General features: G+C 34.4%; 2 protein-coding genes across 2 annotated transcripts in view; one reads left to right on the top strand and one right to left on the bottom strand.

Annotated features, from left to right (window-relative positions):
* The window catches only part of LOC100368148 (TRAF-type zinc finger domain-containing protein 1-like), a 30,790-nt gene extending 15,660 nt beyond the window's left edge, over window positions 1-15,130 (bottom strand). Inside the window, exons 1-2 of the mRNA XM_006821573.3 lie at window positions 14,785-15,130; window positions 3,327-3,462 (exon numbers count right to left, since the gene is read on the bottom strand). Of these exons, the coding sequence (XP_006821636.1) occupies window positions 3,327-3,462; window positions 14,785-14,834 (186 nt within the window). The 5' untranslated portion in view covers window positions 14,835-15,130. The remainder of the gene's footprint in view (window positions 1-3,326; window positions 3,463-14,784) is intronic.
* Window positions 15,131-15,373: 243 nt separating this feature from the next.
* Window positions 15,374-18,797, top strand: LOC100367690 (mitochondrial import inner membrane translocase subunit Tim10-like). Its single transcript, XM_002738838.4, has 2 exons — window positions 15,374-15,593; window positions 18,287-18,797. Exons 1-2 carry the CDS (start codon window positions 15,511-15,513, stop codon window positions 18,492-18,494), a joined length of 291 nt encoding a protein of 96 aa, XP_002738884.1. The 5' UTR covers window positions 15,374-15,510; the 3' UTR covers window positions 18,495-18,797.

Here is an 18,797-nt window from a genome sequence, read left to right as displayed (position 1 = left end):
TCTAATTGTTTAAGCATTATATAACATGCGTTTGGGTACAGTACCAACTAAATATAGTTCAAGATATATTTTATTGGAAGCCCATGAGTTGATAACTAGAATGTGTAATGTACAAAATACAATCATGGTATTCACATAATCCAGTTCAGAAGGTTCTTGTCAATGTCCGAAACATTACCAAGCACTTCCAGAGATAATCTTGTGTTATCAGCATCGTTTAATTAAAATTACTGAATCACACACAAGATTTTCTGATCAACAAGTCATTGAAAATGACACAGTCCTCGTTAAATTTTTGAAAGTTCTCTTTGTGCTCGTCATATTAAAGCGGAGGGATTGTCGTGAGTGTATCCTTGAAACTTTAGTTCCAAGTGGCGTATACAAAAGATTGTTTATTTACATCAAAACATGTGTTCCGTGTACCGGTAGTAGTAATATGGCCAAAAATAAAAACAGCCGTTATTCTGCCATCTTTGATCTGATTATGAAACACACTGATATGTATGATGTATGTGCCAAATACAAATGAAAATGGTACATAAATTGTGGAAATATAGTAGTAAGGCCAAAAAGTCAGATGGCTGTCAATCGGCCATCCTTGACCGGATTTTGGAACAAACTGTCATGCATCTTAACATGTATAAAGTACATGTATGTGCCAAATTTGAATGAAAATTGACAGAGCACATACAAGATACCACAAAAAAACAAAAACAAGATGCCTGCCAGTCGACCATCTTTGATCCAATTGCAAAATAAATCGTCATGGACATGTATCCTAGCATGTATAATCTATGTACCAAGTTTGAATGACAACTGACAAAGCATGTCCAAAATACAAGATTTTCAAAAAACAAGATGGCTGCCAGTCGGCCATTTTGAATTGAATCACTAAACCACTGCATGTGCATATGTCCCACATAAGGTACTAGGCACATGCAAAGAATGAACGAAATCGGTCCACAGGATTCTGAAATATGACTGTACAGACTGACACACGGACGGACGGACAGACTCAGGAACTCATGGATGGTCGGGGACATGTATCCTAACATGTATGATCTATGTACTAAATTTGAATGAAAACTGACAAAGCATGTCCAAAATACAACATTTTCAAAAAACTAGATGGTTGCCAGTCGGCCATTTTGAATCGAATCACTAAACCACTGCATGTGCATATGTCCCACATAAGGTACTACGCACATGCAAAGAATGAATGGAATCGGTCCACAGGATTCTGAAATATGACTGTACAGACTGACACACGGACGGACGGACAGACTCAGGAACTCATGGATGGTCGGGGACATGTATCCTAACATGTATGATCTATGTACTAAATTTGAATGAAAACTGACAAAGCATGTCCAAAATACAACATTTTCAAAAAACAAGATGGTTGCCAGTCAGCCATTTTGAATCGAATCACTAAACCACTGCATGTGCATATGTCTCACATAAGGTACTAGGCACATGCAAAGAATGAACGGAATCGGTCCACAGGATTCTGAAATATGACTGTACAGACTGACACACGGGCGGACGGACGGACAGACTCAGGAACTCACGGATGGTTGGGGACATGTATCCTAACATGTATGATCTATGTACTAAATTTGAATGAAAACTGACAAAGCATGTCCAAAATACAACATTTTCAAAAAACAAGATGGTTGCCAGTCGGCCATTTTGAATCGAATCACTAAACCACTGCATGTGCATATGTCCCACATAAGGTACTAGGCACATGCAAAGAATGAACGGAATCGGTCCACAGGATTCTGAAATATGACTGTACAGACTGACACACGGGTGGACGGACGGACAGACTCGGGAACTCACGGATGGTTGGGGACATGTATCCTAACATGTATGATCTATGTACTAAATTTGAATGAAAACTGACAAAGCATGTCCAAAATACAACATTTTCAAAAAACAAGATGGTTGCCAGTCGGCCATTTTGAATCGAATCACTAAACCACTGCATGTGCATATGTCCCACATAAGGTACTAGGCACATGCAAAGAATGAACGGAATCGGTCCACAGGATTCTGAAATATGACTGTACAGACTGACACACGGGAGGATGGACGGACAGACTCAGGAACTCACGGATGGTTGGGGACATGTATCCTAACATGTATGATCTATGTACTAAATTTGAATGAAAACTGACAAAGCATGTCCAAAATACAACATTTTCAAAAAACAAGATGGCTGCCAGTCGGCCATTTTGAATCGAATCGCTAAATCATTGCATGTGCATATGTCCCACATAAAGTACTAGGCACATGCAAAGAATGAACGGAATCGGTCCACAGGATTCTGAAATATGACTGTACAGACTGACACACGGGAGGATGGACGGACAGACTCAGGAACTCACGGATGGTTGGGGACATGTATCCTAACATGTATGATCTATGTACTAAATTTGAATGAAAACTGACAAAGCATGTCCAAAATACAACATTTTCAAAAAACAAGATGGCTGCCAGTCGGCCATTTTGAATCGAATCGCTAAATCATTGCATGTGCATATGTCCCACATAAAGTACTAGGCACATGCAAAGAATGAACGGAATTGGTCCAAGGGATTCTGAGATATGACTCCGGACGAACGCACAGAAGCACAGATGGATGGAGACCGAATTATAAGTCCCCGTTTTCGGACTTCGTCCGAACGGGGACTAATAATGTGATGCAGCACATCAGTTGTTTTCTATATAAATATTCGGCTTCTTTCTCCAGAATTTATAGAAACTCTTTTATACTGAGCTGCGTCTGAGCAAACATCACTTACATTTTGTTCGTCATAGATTATCGGTAGCTGTGTTTAGCGAACACCGAAGCAATTTATGGGATTTTAGGTTATCCAGATAGAAAATAACTCATTGGTTGAATAACGAAATCAACAAGCATATCTTGCGAATGCTGTAAATACTGAATTTGGTTCATGGCCAAATTTACATACCAATGAAAAATAAATAATACAACTCTAATACCCTCCTTTAATAAGTTATTCCCAATGGTGACAATATTTGTTTTCCCTTTTAAAAGAGGTGGCCACATTTGATAATGTGTTATAGATGGTACCGCAAGAAATTTCGTACAAATTCTTATGTTTTTGATGATACTGCATTTCATTCATATATTTGGTACAGAGTGGACCAGAATGTGTAGTCATAGGCAACGTAACCGTAACCTTTGCCGTATACCTGTGTTTTGTCGCTATATGTTTTGTCACTAGATGTTTCGTCGCTAGGTGTTTCGTCGCTAGATGAAGCTAATTATATGAACTCTATAGCTATGTCAATACCTTTACATGCTGCTCTTCAACATGGTTGTCCATTTCACTCCTTGGTACCGGTTCTTTACAGGATTTACATAAGATTATATTTCGATGACAATGAGTTTGGTGCATCATAAAATTTGCTGATGGAATGTCTCGTTTGCTGCAAAAAAACAAAATCTTTAATTTAATAGGGGTTAATTGTTAATATATTGCCTAGAGCCTACACTGATCGTTCAAAACATAAATGGTACACACAGAGCAGAAAACATACCTGGCCCAAGATATGCACATCTCTCTGTAAAAAATGCCCTTCTCGTTCATGAACTGCAATTTTTACTTCAATAGGCTACAAGCAAAGGCAAATTTGGGCTGGTTCTGAGCCGAGTGTCCTAAAAAGTGTCGCCAATAATAAACATTATATTGTATGTAATACACAGTGTCCCCTCTAAGTCCATATGAAGTGCGACTGAAGCAAAAATATTTGCTGTGATGTTATTGACGCAACAGAAAATCGAGTACTGGTATGTATGCAAAATGACAGAACTAATTTCCAGTTATTATAATTTTTATTCAAGTTTAGATTGTCCATAAAACATGTCTTCCACAGTGAAGTAATATGCTGTAGGGGAATCAAACTACAATGTATCTTTGTCACCATAGAAACAATCTCTTATCATCACAAGATTGATATTACATATTGCTGCACAATAACAAATACAAGGTATGTAGAAATTTAATATTTCCCATTTTTTTTAAAGATACCAGCTAGGTAAGTTTCCATTACCAATTCAGGAATAGTTTTTCCAAATAATAATCTGATTTAACCTTTCACTGTCAACTTTGACCCTTAACCCTGTACCACCACTGCTAACTTTGACCCTTTAATTTCACTTATTGAGCTGGTTCTGAGACTAGTGTTTTATTTTCACTTAAAAATCCAGTGAATATTAAAATTACATTAACGACATATACACAATGTATTCCTGTAACACTAAACCTGCTAAAATTAACCAAGTCAATATTTCTCCTTTTAATAGAGACATCACAGAAAACTTGAAAAAAAAAAAAACACTGTAAGACCAAAGTCTGGTTGTGCTAGTGTTTATAACCAATCTTATTGTATGGGGAAGACGGTGACAAGTATAACCCCTACATGTATATCCTGGCTTATTTCCAAAATGAACACATAGAAACTTGGCATGGTTGCAGGTACTGTAAATTATATTAAATTTATTCTTAATGGAATTGTTATGACCGCCACACACACGGATAATTGCGAGTCACATGTATATACTTTCTATAATCAACTTCATTGATAATGGTAATGGTGGGTAACTCATCATTTCTACTTAAATGCTGGTAGTATTCAACAATTGTAAGAATGTAAACCACTATAATTTTGAGAGAGACAAAGCACAAAGTGACAATTCTGAATGTATATTGTACATACAAAGGTAACAAAGACAACACCATCTCACTCACAACATGTCACATAATACAATCTAACTTACCATTGAGGTTTCATGAGATTGACATGGTCCTACCTATTAGGTTTTATGAATGACATTTAAAAATAGTTGATTTCATAATATGAATATTCATAATAAAATAACTATTTTAATGAATATTATAGGTCATTATAATAATAGTTCACTGTTAGAAGTCAACTCTGTGACTAGCATGTACAAGATAAATATTTAAATTTAAAATACATTTCTTTCAAAATAAATTTCCAAAGTGGATAGAAACAAACAAAAGTATAAATATTTGTATATAATATTACAACCTGTTTTTTTTTATTTGACAAAACATTGACTAGAAATAGTAGTATGGACATTATTAACTACAGTTATCATCTACTTTTTTTTCAAAATATAATAAAAATACTGTGTATTATCAGATGAGTATCCATAGCAATCAATAAATAAATAAACAATAAATAAATAACCAAACTTACAATCTTTGCTTAATTTTTCAAACTCTGGGAAGCCGATTTTTTTTTTTTTTTTTGAACATGTCACAGTACATGTATGTATATTTTTAGCACTATGGCTGTTAATGTTTTAATTAATTTATATATGTGACGAGTACGCTATAAATGATACAGATGTCCCTGATGAGTCAAGTAATGTACAGTAACTATATATGTATATCATTGGAATCCTATAAAACCACACCCTTTGTACAATGCATGTGTAGTCCTCCCAGTGTGTAATTATACTGGCAGAAAAACTGATAATATAAAATGAACTTGTTATCGGTATTGTATTGTAATAGTTGTTATCTGTAATGTGCAATAGTTTGTGAAAAAAATGATGACATCACAGTTCCCTGATAAGGAAACAATGACATCAGTTTCTTAAGAAAAAAAAAACAATGACATCAGTTTCATAAGAAAAAAAAAAAACGATGGCATCAACATTTTTTCCCTAGCATACATTGTAATTAAAGATCTATACATTTATATTTTTGTCAGTTTTCTACCAATTACATTTTCCAAATGACACACACGCACATATACTGCACATGTACAAATAAACAAATAACTAAATAAACAAACAAACAAACAAACAAACAAACAAACAAACAAATAAATATTATTGAAATGCCCTAAATTACTGTACCATGTACATGTATTAGCAATCCAGTACCATTGTACATTGTACCACCTGTGATTGATTTTAACGCAGAAATAATTTCAATATTAAAAACAATTATTGTCAGTTAGTAATTTGACTATTTATCAAAACACATACATGCACCATATGTGTTCAGTATATAAATCTATACGCATGCTGTGAAACATCTCTAAATAACAGCATGGAGACTCATTTGCATAATAATATATTACAGTGTAACATTGTTACAACTACGTTTATTGAATCTGTCAGGATGGAATGGTTTAAATTATTATAAAACTGTGATTGGAGAATTGTTAAATCTATAAATAAAATATCAGTTACAGCTTGAACTTGTCTTAAATAGCAATAACTAAAGTCATTGATGAAATTGCAAAACAATTGTTGGTATTTTAATTAAGACCAATATGCAGTATGCATTGATTGGTAGGTTGGTCTATATAGCCACATTCGTATCTCACAACAAAGTTACCTATGACAGTAACACCTCCCAGATATTGATAATGAACTTCCCAATTCTTGGATTTTTTAATCACTGTTTTTTGTTTTTGTTTTTTATCTTTGACATGAGTGTGATGTATTTCTTGTTTGTATTTTTCTACATTGTATCCATTATCATTCATTCCAAGGGAGGTTAAGTGATTAAATAAATAAATATGCATGAAAAAATACAGTTGGGAAAACAATTGAAGACCACTGTTTGTTTAATGTAATCAATCTGAACAATAGGGTGCCATGATTCCATGCTGCTATCTCAGAGATGAAGTTGGTTTAATCTTTTTAGAGGGTCTATGGTTTAATCACAGTTTCTAACTGTGGTTTATTTAATCTTATAAATGACCTTGAAGATGAATGTCATCAACTTATGGTACTAGAACATCATCAACCTGATGTAAGTCCTGACAAGAAGAAATAACTGCAAACAAACAGGTGTCACTCAAATACATAAAGTCTTATGAGAGAAAAGATAGCGTATGGTTTGATTTAGGTACATACAATTCGAATACTATTCATGTACGTTTGACGCACGATTCATCCATTCCTTCCATTAAAATACCTATAATTCACGCGAATGTTATAGCAATTTGAGCCAATGTAATAATATCTTTGTGTGGAAAAATAAAGATCAACTTAATATTTTCTTAAGAATATCAGGTTATAAATAGTTCCAGTGCGCATGACAGTTTCTTGACGCATCTGGTATGTGACGAAGAGAGTCAAAGAAAAATAATTGTAAATAAAAATATCATCAGCATTTGTTTGTTTTACTTTTTTAAGCACTGGGTGGGGATAATTTGAGGACAATATTATTTACATATGTTTAATATTCCTTTAATCATATTTATGGGTTGCTTATACATTTCTATAATTGTTTAATACTTGCTTTTGTGGGATTTGGGCTCAGGTAACTTCTGATGTGAGGGAGACTTCTGAAACTGTAAATTTGTGTGATACGCAGATGTGACTGTGGAACTATTTATAAGGGGTGAACCTTTTGATACTAATTTGTTTTGTTCAGTGATGAGTTTGCTGTAATTTTTTTGTCTTTCTTCTGTGTGTAATATTTTTTCCCTAAGTTATACGTATTTCAATGGGAGTTCGAATTGTACATCAATCGTATGTGAATAGTGCGCGAATCGCACGTCAATCTTATGCGAAACGTACGTCAATCGTATGTGAATGCTGTCTTCATACTCAGACTCATTACACATTACATGTGTTTGCATAGTTTACATGTAATTGGCTTCGGATATACTGTAAATGCAGTAATTATTCAAATTTCAATATTTTAAAATTACATAATAACATTGATTGTTTAAAATCCACTTAACATATCAAAATACTAGAATTAAATCCTAGTGAAAATGAATATGTAGGGACTGAAAGTACATGGTGACAATCTAAAATGGTATACAATGTCCAGTGCATCTATAATGTATCAGTATGTGCCAGACAGACAGACAGACAATATTTGTTATCAGAATACTTAAACGCAGGTGTTACCTATTTATTATTTCCTTGTCCAGGATTTTTTTTTACATAACAACCTAAAATTTATTTTAAAAATTTATAAATATTTTACATAAAAAACATTCATGGCTTCATGAAATTCACTGTATCGATTCCCCTATAAAAATGTCCTTTCTTAGCTTGATCCAAATTAATACCCCCCCCCCCCTCCTCCCCGGTGTCTATACGAATTCATTCAATACAAATCTAAATTTAAAAATGGAATGGAGTAGGTTCATGTACTACAAAGGTCATTCCAATAAGAGGGTGACCTCAAGCCTACTGGTATAATATAAATACATGACAAATAATGAATTTATTGTGAATTACTAAGATACAAGTTTCATATTCACTCTCGGAATGACAGCATTATAATACCCATGTACATATGGTTCTTTTCATGAGATGTCAAATTCTTACTGAGTATAGTGTGCAAAAAGATTACATTTGTACCTGTATTCTTTTAAATCAACATTCTGATCACCTGACAATTGACCAACAAGTCATGCATGGCACAGTCCCAGTTAGTTATCGAATTTAAGATATATGGTTTTGTTATATAGTTGGAATATAAACATGTCAGGAATATGATTATGTTTTTTTAACATTAATATGATTGAGATCTTGTACTTCATAAGATAAAAAAAATGAAGACATCATCATTTTTTCATTAGCATACACTGTACATTGTACCTAGAGAATAGAGATCCATACATTTATATTTTTGTCAGTTTTTTGCCAATTACATTTTCCAATCGCACACACACACACATATTGCACATATTCAGAAATATTGCTCTGGAACAGCATTAATTAAAACAAAATCGACCATTTTGAATACATCTATTTGAACATAGTCAGTCAAAGCATGTCAGAGTAATGGCTCTAGAATTGAAGTTTGAACAAAATCCATCCATAAATGCCAGAAATGCTTGATATTTGAAAAAAAAATGGCCGCCATTTGGCCATTTTGGATCAGAACGTGAAACAAATTGATGTGCATATGTATAATATTATGTATGATGTATGTGTGAAGTTTGAATGAAATTGGTCCATGCATGTCACGCACGCACAGACACACGGTAGGTAGGTAGGTAGGTAGGTAGGTAAGTAGGGGTGGACCATTAGAAATTGAAGGAGGGACGGGACAATGACAGAAAAACTGTACAAAATGTTGGTTTTTTCTTCACATTGTTTTTTTGTTGTTGAATTTGCTATATTTTGCTTTTTAATTGTGGAATTTTTTTTATCTAAGATTTAGGTATCCAGAATGTTTTTTTTTTTGTTCCGTACAGGACTTTTTGCTAAATGTATGCAAATTATTTTTTTTCACATTTTTCCAAATCTGCCCCAGAATTTCCAATGGTCAGTCTTTTATTTGACTCAAATATTCAAAAACTATCATAGTAATACTGTAAACCACACTTTCACTGCTAGAAGTTTTCGTAATTTGATGATTTTATGGCGATTATGAAGATAAATATGCGACCTCGTCCAGCACTCGTATAAGAAAATAACATGTATGAATTTTTAGTACCGGTATAACCTCATTGCAATACCTTACAATGCAGTGAATAATAGAGTCAACAGACCAAGTAACTACACATAAGACATTAACCATGGCACACAAGGTAACAGTATCCAACTCAACACACAGTGACCTCAATAATAATAATAGTTGACGGCCACATTACAACCATGAGTAAGTCTTATGATTATCCTTTTCTTAAATGTCATTAACTTGACAAAATTGGAAAATAAATCAGGGTAATTGGAGTAAAGAGAACAGCAGTGCTATATATCACATAAGAAAAAAAAAACATGATAGATTGCAATGACTTCCACTATAAGCTCAACTCTCTAAGGCCAATCATATACCTGAAAGGCCTTGTAGTTAGAAATATAAAGCTCAGCTGTATTTTCTGATAAATAATAGTGTGCATGAAGAACAAGGTCATGTAGCAAGAGTGGAAACCATTATTTAGTTGTTTTAGTTTTTTTTTAGTAATGACAAAAATATAAAGAATGTTATATCTTAAAAATATTTTAATTTTATTTTGTTTTATTTTGATTTCCTTGGACTTTTAGTCTGGTATTGTTCCAAATAAAATATTTAATTTTAAAATTTGTGAAAATTATAGAAATTGCGATGTTCAAAATTGTTATGAATTTTTATTTTTTAATCTGAAAACAAGATAATAAAAATATAACATCTGTCTAATCTTTTGATAAACTGTAATATTTGATTATAATAATACTAAACAATACATATCCATGATGACACGATCTCGTTTGCCTCCAATTGATACCTAAATGACCTATTCTAATGTCAATACATGGCAAAAAAACCTTATTCTGACTTTAAAATACTATAGTGCCGTGGTTAATTAATCTTACTGTTCAGTATGTAAAATTGGAAATTAAAAAAAATCATTGCTAGTCAAGTTGAGTTTAGGTAGGGTAAATGCACAAATTTCATTACCAAATTTCATACAAGTATTCCCTGATACTTATACATTTGTATAGAAGAGAGCTCATATGGGTCTCAATTTTCATAAATGAGACTTTATATAATAAATTACATGTATTCATAAGAAAAAATGTGTTACATACTAAATATCAATGGATAGATATTGTGGCAATAGACAATTTTGTAGTCACTGTATGATCTCTTGTTACATGTATGTGTGAAATCAAATGTAAAAAAAAAGAACAAACAAAGGTCATAGCTATGTAATTGTATCCAAACATCATGTGGGAGTTTACTAACACGAAAGTATTTCCAGCTGAATAATGTACTGATGAAGGTCATTTTGCTGAAGTAAAGGTACTGTAAAATAATTTATTTTAGCTGGAATTAATTTTCGCTGAAACGACTATTTGGGTGTTTTCTATGGAATTTATTTTCACTGATTTTTGTCAAGTTGAATGTAAAATATAGGAAAAAAAGTATATTCGCTGGATTTTATTTTCACTGAATCATACCTTCAGCGAAAATAGCAAAAATTAATTCCAAGCGAAAATAAAGTATTCTACAGCATCTCAATGCCATATTCCTCTCTGAAAGATCACCATTTCGACACTGAACTAAAAAAATTAAATTTAAATTTAAAATAAAATTATTTGATTCTTTGTCTGCACCTCTCACACAGTGAATGGGAAATATCTTATTGTGGTGGTCAAAACTGAGATTTTATAAACATCATATATGGAACGTCTCATACTGGAAGGCTTGTAGTGTTAGACAAAAGGACTCATAAGATAAGGGCACACAAATAATTGATCGCAAAATCACAAACCTACAATCTCATGAAAATTAGTGGGTCTGTGAATGAACTGATTAGTGTTTACATTGTACAGTTTTTGAGTGTTCTTGCTTATTCATGCATTTTTTAATGGGGCAATAATCTCACACATTACTCTTGATGCAACAGAACCTTTCCAAGCATCCATTGCATTCTGTGATCAATGCTATTGGTTGGAAATACATGTGGTTGACGCACAGAATATGCGATCGCTTTCAAGTACTCGCAAAGCACAAAGAGTTTGCTTCTTGTAAGATATTTATTGCATATCAGCAAACACATGAGAGTTGCCAACATTGTACCCTTATATTATAAATCCTTAATACCGGTAATTCATATATTTAGACATAGTGTCTCTCTAGGGACTGTGATTTAGTTTTTAAATACTAGTACTAGATTTTGACCATTGTGTACACGATTTACAGTGTGTCTGCCTGACGTTTTATTTTTCAGTACAGTTGCATGACAAAAACAAGTTACATATATTTCACTCACCTTAGCACTAAATGGAATAAAAAATAGAAAACTGTTCTAACCCAAAATTCAAAACATTTGGTCTTAAAAGACACCTAAGGAAGAACAAAGCTTGCGAACACAGAATTATTTTACGTACTACCATAGTATTGATATTGTATTATTAGTAGGATATGCACCTGATTTGAATTTGTACATTTTTATTCAGACTAACCAACACACCGTATCAAATCGTATTGCATTGTATTCAAATCGGTCACATTCGCGCTTCGTTAGCCGACAACATACATCATAAATAAATAAACGCTGCTCGGACTGATAAGTATGATATATTGAAGATAATATTAGGTAATCGTAGTCCTAAATAACTATTAAAAATAGCTAGACGTTTCGAGCAATGGCTCTTTATCGATAGCATAGAAGCAAGTGTGATAACGTACAGGTAGAACATAGGAACGTAAGAACGCGCATGAACTATAAGTTAGAATCACAAAAAATTCCACAATAGAACAAATAACGCGCCTTAGGTAGTGAGCTCAACAAATGAGTTGAACTGTTTGTTAATACCATGGGGTTCTTTAGTTCCAAGGCGGAATATAGTTTCCTCCTCGACACGCCTGAGCTGATTTTCGTCGCCATTGACAACACATACACCAGAAATAGACATATCTGTAATATTATGTCCACTAGAATTAAAATGAAGTGAAACCGGATAATAACGATTTTTCTGTCTAGTTTGCCGTAGATGCTCAGCAAACCGATCACCCAGTCGACGAACTGTAGAACCAATATAAAGTTTCCCGCATCTAATACATGAAATGCAATATACAACATTCATAGTGATACAACTGAACGGATATTTGACCTCAACATCTCCCTTGGGACCAAATATACGATTAGTGTCTGTAATAAAAGGACAAGTATTACACCTAGGACGATTACACGGGACAGAACCATATTTCTCAGGGTCTCCCCTTTCACCCGTATGCACCAATAACCTCCTTAAATTAGTGTCACGGCGCCAGGCAGTAGTAGGCATTAGTGGAAACGTAGAACTTGTCTCCTCACTGGTCTGTAAAATGTGAAAATGTTTGTACATAATGTTTTTAATCCTGACATTTAAAGGATGGTACGTAAGTGCCAAAATTACACGATCCTGATTGTCACGGGAAACCGTAGAACCAATACAATCAGTTCTTGACATTGACACAACCTTGGCCAATGCTTTCCCAGTGACATTACGAGGATAACCCCGTTTTCTGAAATAATCACATAAAATCCTCGCCTGGTTACGGAAATCAGTATCATCGCTGCAAATACGACGTACCCGGAGTAACTGCGAGTAAGGTATGGAGTCCTTCATTCTAGTAGGATGTGATGATTCATACTGTAAATAACAATGTGAATCAGTAGGTTTTGTGTAGATAGATGTAGAAATGCGATCACCATCTACCTTAGTAGAAATATCGAGAAATGGTAGTGTTATTTCTGATATCTCATGTGTGTATTGTATGGCGGGATTAAAGTTCTTCACAAAGTCAATGAACTGTAATAACTCATCCCGACTGCCAGACATGGCACCAAATCCATCATCAATGTACCTGACATAAAAATGGGCAGTTGTTTTGGTCCGAGCTATGCGTGTTTATTCATGTCATATCAAGAGGAGTTAATTTTTTCGTCCTTTCAAGGCACTAAACCTGAATTTTATGTCAGGTACATTGATGATGGATTTGGTGCCATGTCTGGCAGTCGGGATGAGTTATTACAGTTCATTGACTTTGTGAAGAACTTTAATCCCGCCATACAATACACACATGAGATATCAGAAATAACACTACCATTTCTCGATATTTCTACTAAGGTAGATGGTGATCGCATTTCTACATCTATCTACACAAAACCTACTGATTCACATTGTTATTTACAGTATGAATCATCACATCCTACTAGAATGAAGGACTCCATACCTTACTCGCAGTTACTCCGGGTACGTCGTATTTGCAGCGATGATACTGATTTCCGTAACCAGGCGAGGATTTTATGTGATTATTTCAGAAAACGGGGTTATCCTCGTAATGTCACTGGGAAAGCATTGGCCAAGGTTGTGTCAATGTCAAGAACTGATTGTATTGGTTCTACGGTTTCCCGTGACAATCAGGATCGTGTAATTTTGGCACTTACGTACCATCCTTTAAATGTCAGGATTAAAAACATTATGTACAAACATTTTCACATTTTACAGACCAGTGAGGAGACAAGTTCTACGTTTCCACTAATGCCTACTACTGCCTGGCGCCGTGACACTAATTTAAGGAGGTTATTGGTGCATACGGGTGAAAGGGGAGACCCTGAGAAATATGGTTCTGTCCCGTGTAATCGCCCTAGGTGTAATACTTGTCCTTTTATTACAGACACTAATCGTATATTTGGTCCCAAGGGAGATGTTGAGGTCAAATATCCGTTCAGTTGTATCACTATGAATGTTGTATATTGCATTTCATGTATTAGATGCGGGAAACTTTATATTGGTTCTACAGTTCGTCGACTGGGTGATCGGTTTGCTGAGCATCTACGGCAAACTAGACAGAAAAATCGTTATTATCCGGTTTCACTTCATTTTAATTCTAGTGGACATAATATTACAGATATGTCTATTTCTGGTGTATGTGTTGTCAATGGCGACGAAAATCAGCTCAGGCGTGTCGAGGAGGAAACTATATTCCGCCTTGGAACTAAAGAACCCCATGGTATTAACAAACAGTTCAACTCATTTGTTGAGCTCACTACCTAAGGCGCGTTATTTGTTCTATTGTGGAATTTTTTGTGATTCTAACTTATAGTTCATGCGCGTTCTTACGTTCCTATGTTCTACCTGTACGTTATCACACTTGCTTCTATGCTATCGATAAAGAGCCATTGCTCGAAACGTCTAGCTATTTTTAATAGTTATTTAGGACTACGATTACCTAATATTATCTTCAATATAACATACATCATAAGGATTAGGGTTCGATCGTAGTATTAAAGAGCAAAACAAATTTTCAGACTTACCAATTAGAGCAAAGCTGGGTCTCCACATCGCTTTCCTTGTCGTCCATCATTTTGTCAATATTATCGGGAAACGGGATATGAAAATAGAACTTACTAAACACAATAGTCAATAGACCGAATTTCTAGATCGAGAAAGCAGCTATCGAATGATTCGTAATTCGTAATATGTTGAATATCACCAATGATTCACCGTTCAACACACTCCCACTAGTTTTTTGGCTAACAATAACTCCGTGGCATCATCGTGAGAGTGTAAGTTTGAGTAAAAGGTTGTTAAAACGGCAGTAAGCGGAATACATTTCTCGGAGTTGGAAACTCCGGTAACGAAATATTTTTTTTTATTTAGAGCTGTCCCAGCAGAACGTTCACTCCCCTCTACCGACCGCGGATAAATATGAACTTAATGATTCATTTTAGCTCAATGTAATATGAATCAAATGCCAACTACTGAAAACATTTGAAAAAAATGCTCAAAATTAGTTTTTCTGAAAAAATGCATAGTATAATCCTGGCAAACTGTTATATAGATTCATGAATTTCTGTTTTCCCCACTGGGTAACTGCTTGCTAATTGTATCAGCCTTGTGACCCGGAAGTAATATCTTCTGGAACCGGAAGAGTGTTTAAAATCACGCGTGAGAAGAAGCCACATGGTACACCGGTTTTAAGCAGGCTACAGTCCTTTCGTCAGATTTCATCAATTTTATGAAACGAAAAACTAGTAAAAATGGCTTTTGGTGGCATGACTCAATCGCAAATGCAGCTAGTGGCTGAACTGGAAATAGAAATGATGGCTGATATGTATAACAGGTCAGGATCGTGATTTATTTATTTATGGCCCTATAGTCCCCCTTAGTTTTCGAGATTACTTGGTCTCGTATTTTTTAACGACAACATTTTCACATCTTGAAGATCTAGACTGAATACGTAGAAGTAGGCGATCGATATAAGATGACCCTGAAATATTACTGCCAAGGGCGGATAATAGAAGGGTTCGAGGACTAATAGATGTTTTCAAAAACTTCAACGGTATGACAGAAGCATTAAAGTTTGTACCTTGTAAGTTGCATTAAAAATAAATTATATTGTTTCAAGTTATTCGAGTTGTTAATAGTCCCCATTGAACGTAGTCTGAAATGAAGACTTATTATTTGGGGTTGCATTCATTCTTCCATCTTTCTGACCTAACAAAGTTTTACCAAGACAAGGCACATTTCCTTTCCTATTACGTCATTGCCAATCTTATTTAAATGTTCACAGTGTAGATTTGATATTTCTATGCTTTACTCTACAAAATGTGTAAGCGTTCTAACATTTGATTGCTGCTCTCACAACTTTTTTGAACCAGAATGTGTAATCAATTGTTACAACAACAATAATTATAATAATAATAATAATAACAATATTCATTTTGAGTAGAACATAGTCAAATCTATAACTAAATAACAATACATAAAAATAAAAAATAAAACATACTAAAAAGGTTTAACAAATGGGCTTGGAAAAATCAGAGAATTGATAATTACTATATCACATTACCATACTTTCTTTTATAAAAATGCCAAGCTGTATTAATGTGGAAATGTTGCCCATAATGTATTTAAATTTTGACTCTTCATCCATCAAATGGAAATTAACAGTTTTATTTCTAATTGAGTCAAACAATTTGCTCCTAATTGTAATATGTTGTAGGCAGGGTTTTTCTAGAAAAAAAACGCAAGAGGGAGCACTGCAATTCAGCGGCGCCACCAAGTGGGGGAGATAGGGTTCTCCCTACCAGGGTGTGGAGTTTTTGATAATTCTATGTTAAAATGGAGCATTCTATGGCATCCTTTAGGCCAAAATTACTATCAGACAGGTCACAGTTGAAGACTGGGGTCGCATGTGACCCCTGGTCAATCAGAATTTTATGGTTGCCAGAAGATCTGCTCCCCAGGGTAATGGGGCGCATGGCCATGGCATGAGGGCGCTGTTTAAAAAATCCCTGGTGGGCATTTCCTAACATAATGAAATTCATTCTCAATTGAATCTGTGTTGCATCTTGTACAGATCCTGTGTTCAACTTTAACCTTTGGTCTTATATGCCCTCCTTTCTCAATCATTAGGGATGGTCACATGACATGATGTATGGGACCTGTATCTAGCAGGACATGATGCAGCTACTGACTACTATGCTTTGTACAACCTTTTTATTTAGCAAGACAAAAAAACTTTCATTCATAAGGGTGATGCCTGATCACTACATAGTGATATACTAAACTAGGAAGATAAATTATAACAAGCCATGCATGGCACAGTCCCCGTTAGTTATCAAATTTAAGATATATAGTTTTGTTTATAGTAATATAGCTGGAATATAACCATGACAGGAATATGATTTTTTAACATTAAAATGATTGACAGTTGTATCTGATCGTCAAACAAGTACATGTCCATATTGAGAGATATTGCTCTGGAACAGCATTCAAAATCAGCCATTTTGATTACATGTATATATATAACGTATAACGAATATATAAAATTTAAATATAATAAGTCAAAGCTCGAGAAGCCCAATCATTAAAACAAAATGGCCGCCAGTCAGGCATTTTGAATCTTATCTGAAAAACAAAATTATTTGCATCAAGGTCCCATAATGTCTAATGTATATACCAAGTTTGAACAAAATCCATTTATAAACAGCCGAGAAATGGTTGATTTTTAGGATTTTTTAGCACAAAAATGGCCGCCATTCGCCCATCCTGAATCAGATCGTAAAACAAAATGATGTGCATCAAGGTCCTATAATGTCTAACGTATATACAAAGTTTGAACAAAATCCATCTGTAAACAGCCGAGAAATGCTTAATTTTGATGATTTTTAGCACAAAAATGGCCGCCATTCGGCCATCTTGAATCAGATCGTGAAACAAATTGACGTGCATTATGTATAATATCATGTATGATGTATGTGTGAAGTTTGATTGTGATTGGTCCAGGCATTTCTAAGATACAGGTCCGGACGCACACACAGACGCACGGACACACGGAGGTCAAAATATAAGTCCCTGTTTTCGGACTGTGTCCGAACAGGGACTAAATATACATGAATATCTCTGGTTTAATCTGTCTGTGTGTGCATGACAAAACCAACACAGTATTGAAGATGAAGTTCATTTGATTACAGACTGTAGCTATTACACTGATGAAAGAGATACTATATATGCTGAATTTACTAAGGAAATCCCCACTTTCCAGTCTGAAAACAATATCAATAAGTTTATTATCCTTATCAATACTAACCATTCTAAACTAATTAGAATGCAGTACACGGTATATGATAGTGTTTTGAAAAACACAAACTGCTTTGAATTTTTACTGACCTGATCTTATGTTAACGTTCGATTTTTACTTGTTATCTTTACTTTTATTACGTTCAGCCCAAAATGAATTTGTTATTTCATTATGTTGTAATCAAACTTATTATTATTATTACATAACTAATTCCAATTTTCACTCAACAGAATGACAACAGCCTGTCAAAAGAAGTGTGTCCCACCCAAATACAAAGAAGGTGATCTAACAAAGGGAGAATCAGTCTGCCTCGACAGATGTGTAGCTAAATACTTAGAAGTTCATGAAAGAATTGGAAAGAAATTGACAGAGAAATCTATGCAGGATGAACAAGTTATGAAACAACTTCAACAACAACAGAAACAACCAGGCAGCTGATCTCCAGTTTGACTTTAATAAATGTAACCTAGGAAACAATTGCATGTTTTAGGTCGTTAATTTCATGACAAAATACTTGGTGTCGTGTACTCCAAATTCTTTTTTTACTCTCCAGTCAGGATACAATTTGTACAATATGTCACATAAGTGAATTTCCACTCCTCTGCTCATTGGTTGATAGAACTTTTGGACTTTCTATGTCATGCAACAGCTAGAACTAATTTTATAGACTGTTCACAATTGTTGTCATCATCTAAAATGTATTCATGCTCAATATCCGATGTAAAAACTGTTGATCAAAAA

This window comes from Saccoglossus kowalevskii, chromosome 16 (genome assembly GCF_978046115.1).
Source record: "Saccoglossus kowalevskii chromosome 16, keSacKowa6.1, whole genome shotgun sequence".
Classification (NCBI taxonomy): domain Eukaryota; kingdom Metazoa; phylum Hemichordata; class Enteropneusta; family Harrimaniidae; genus Saccoglossus; species Saccoglossus kowalevskii.
The sequence above is the reverse complement of the archived record's forward strand: the minus strand, read 5'-3'. Positions and strand labels throughout refer to the sequence as shown.

What these genes read in the sequence shown, in the direction of transcription:
- LOC100367690 (XM_002738838.4), top strand. Translation starts at nt 15,511, where the DNA reads ATGGCTTTTGGTGGCATGACTCAATCGCAAATGCAGCTAGTGGCTGAA. An exon ending in ATGGCTGATATGTATAACAG is followed by an intron (nt 15,594 to 18,286) that starts GTCAGGATCGTG and finishes TTCACTCAACAG; the next exon opens with AATGACAACAGCCTGTCAAA.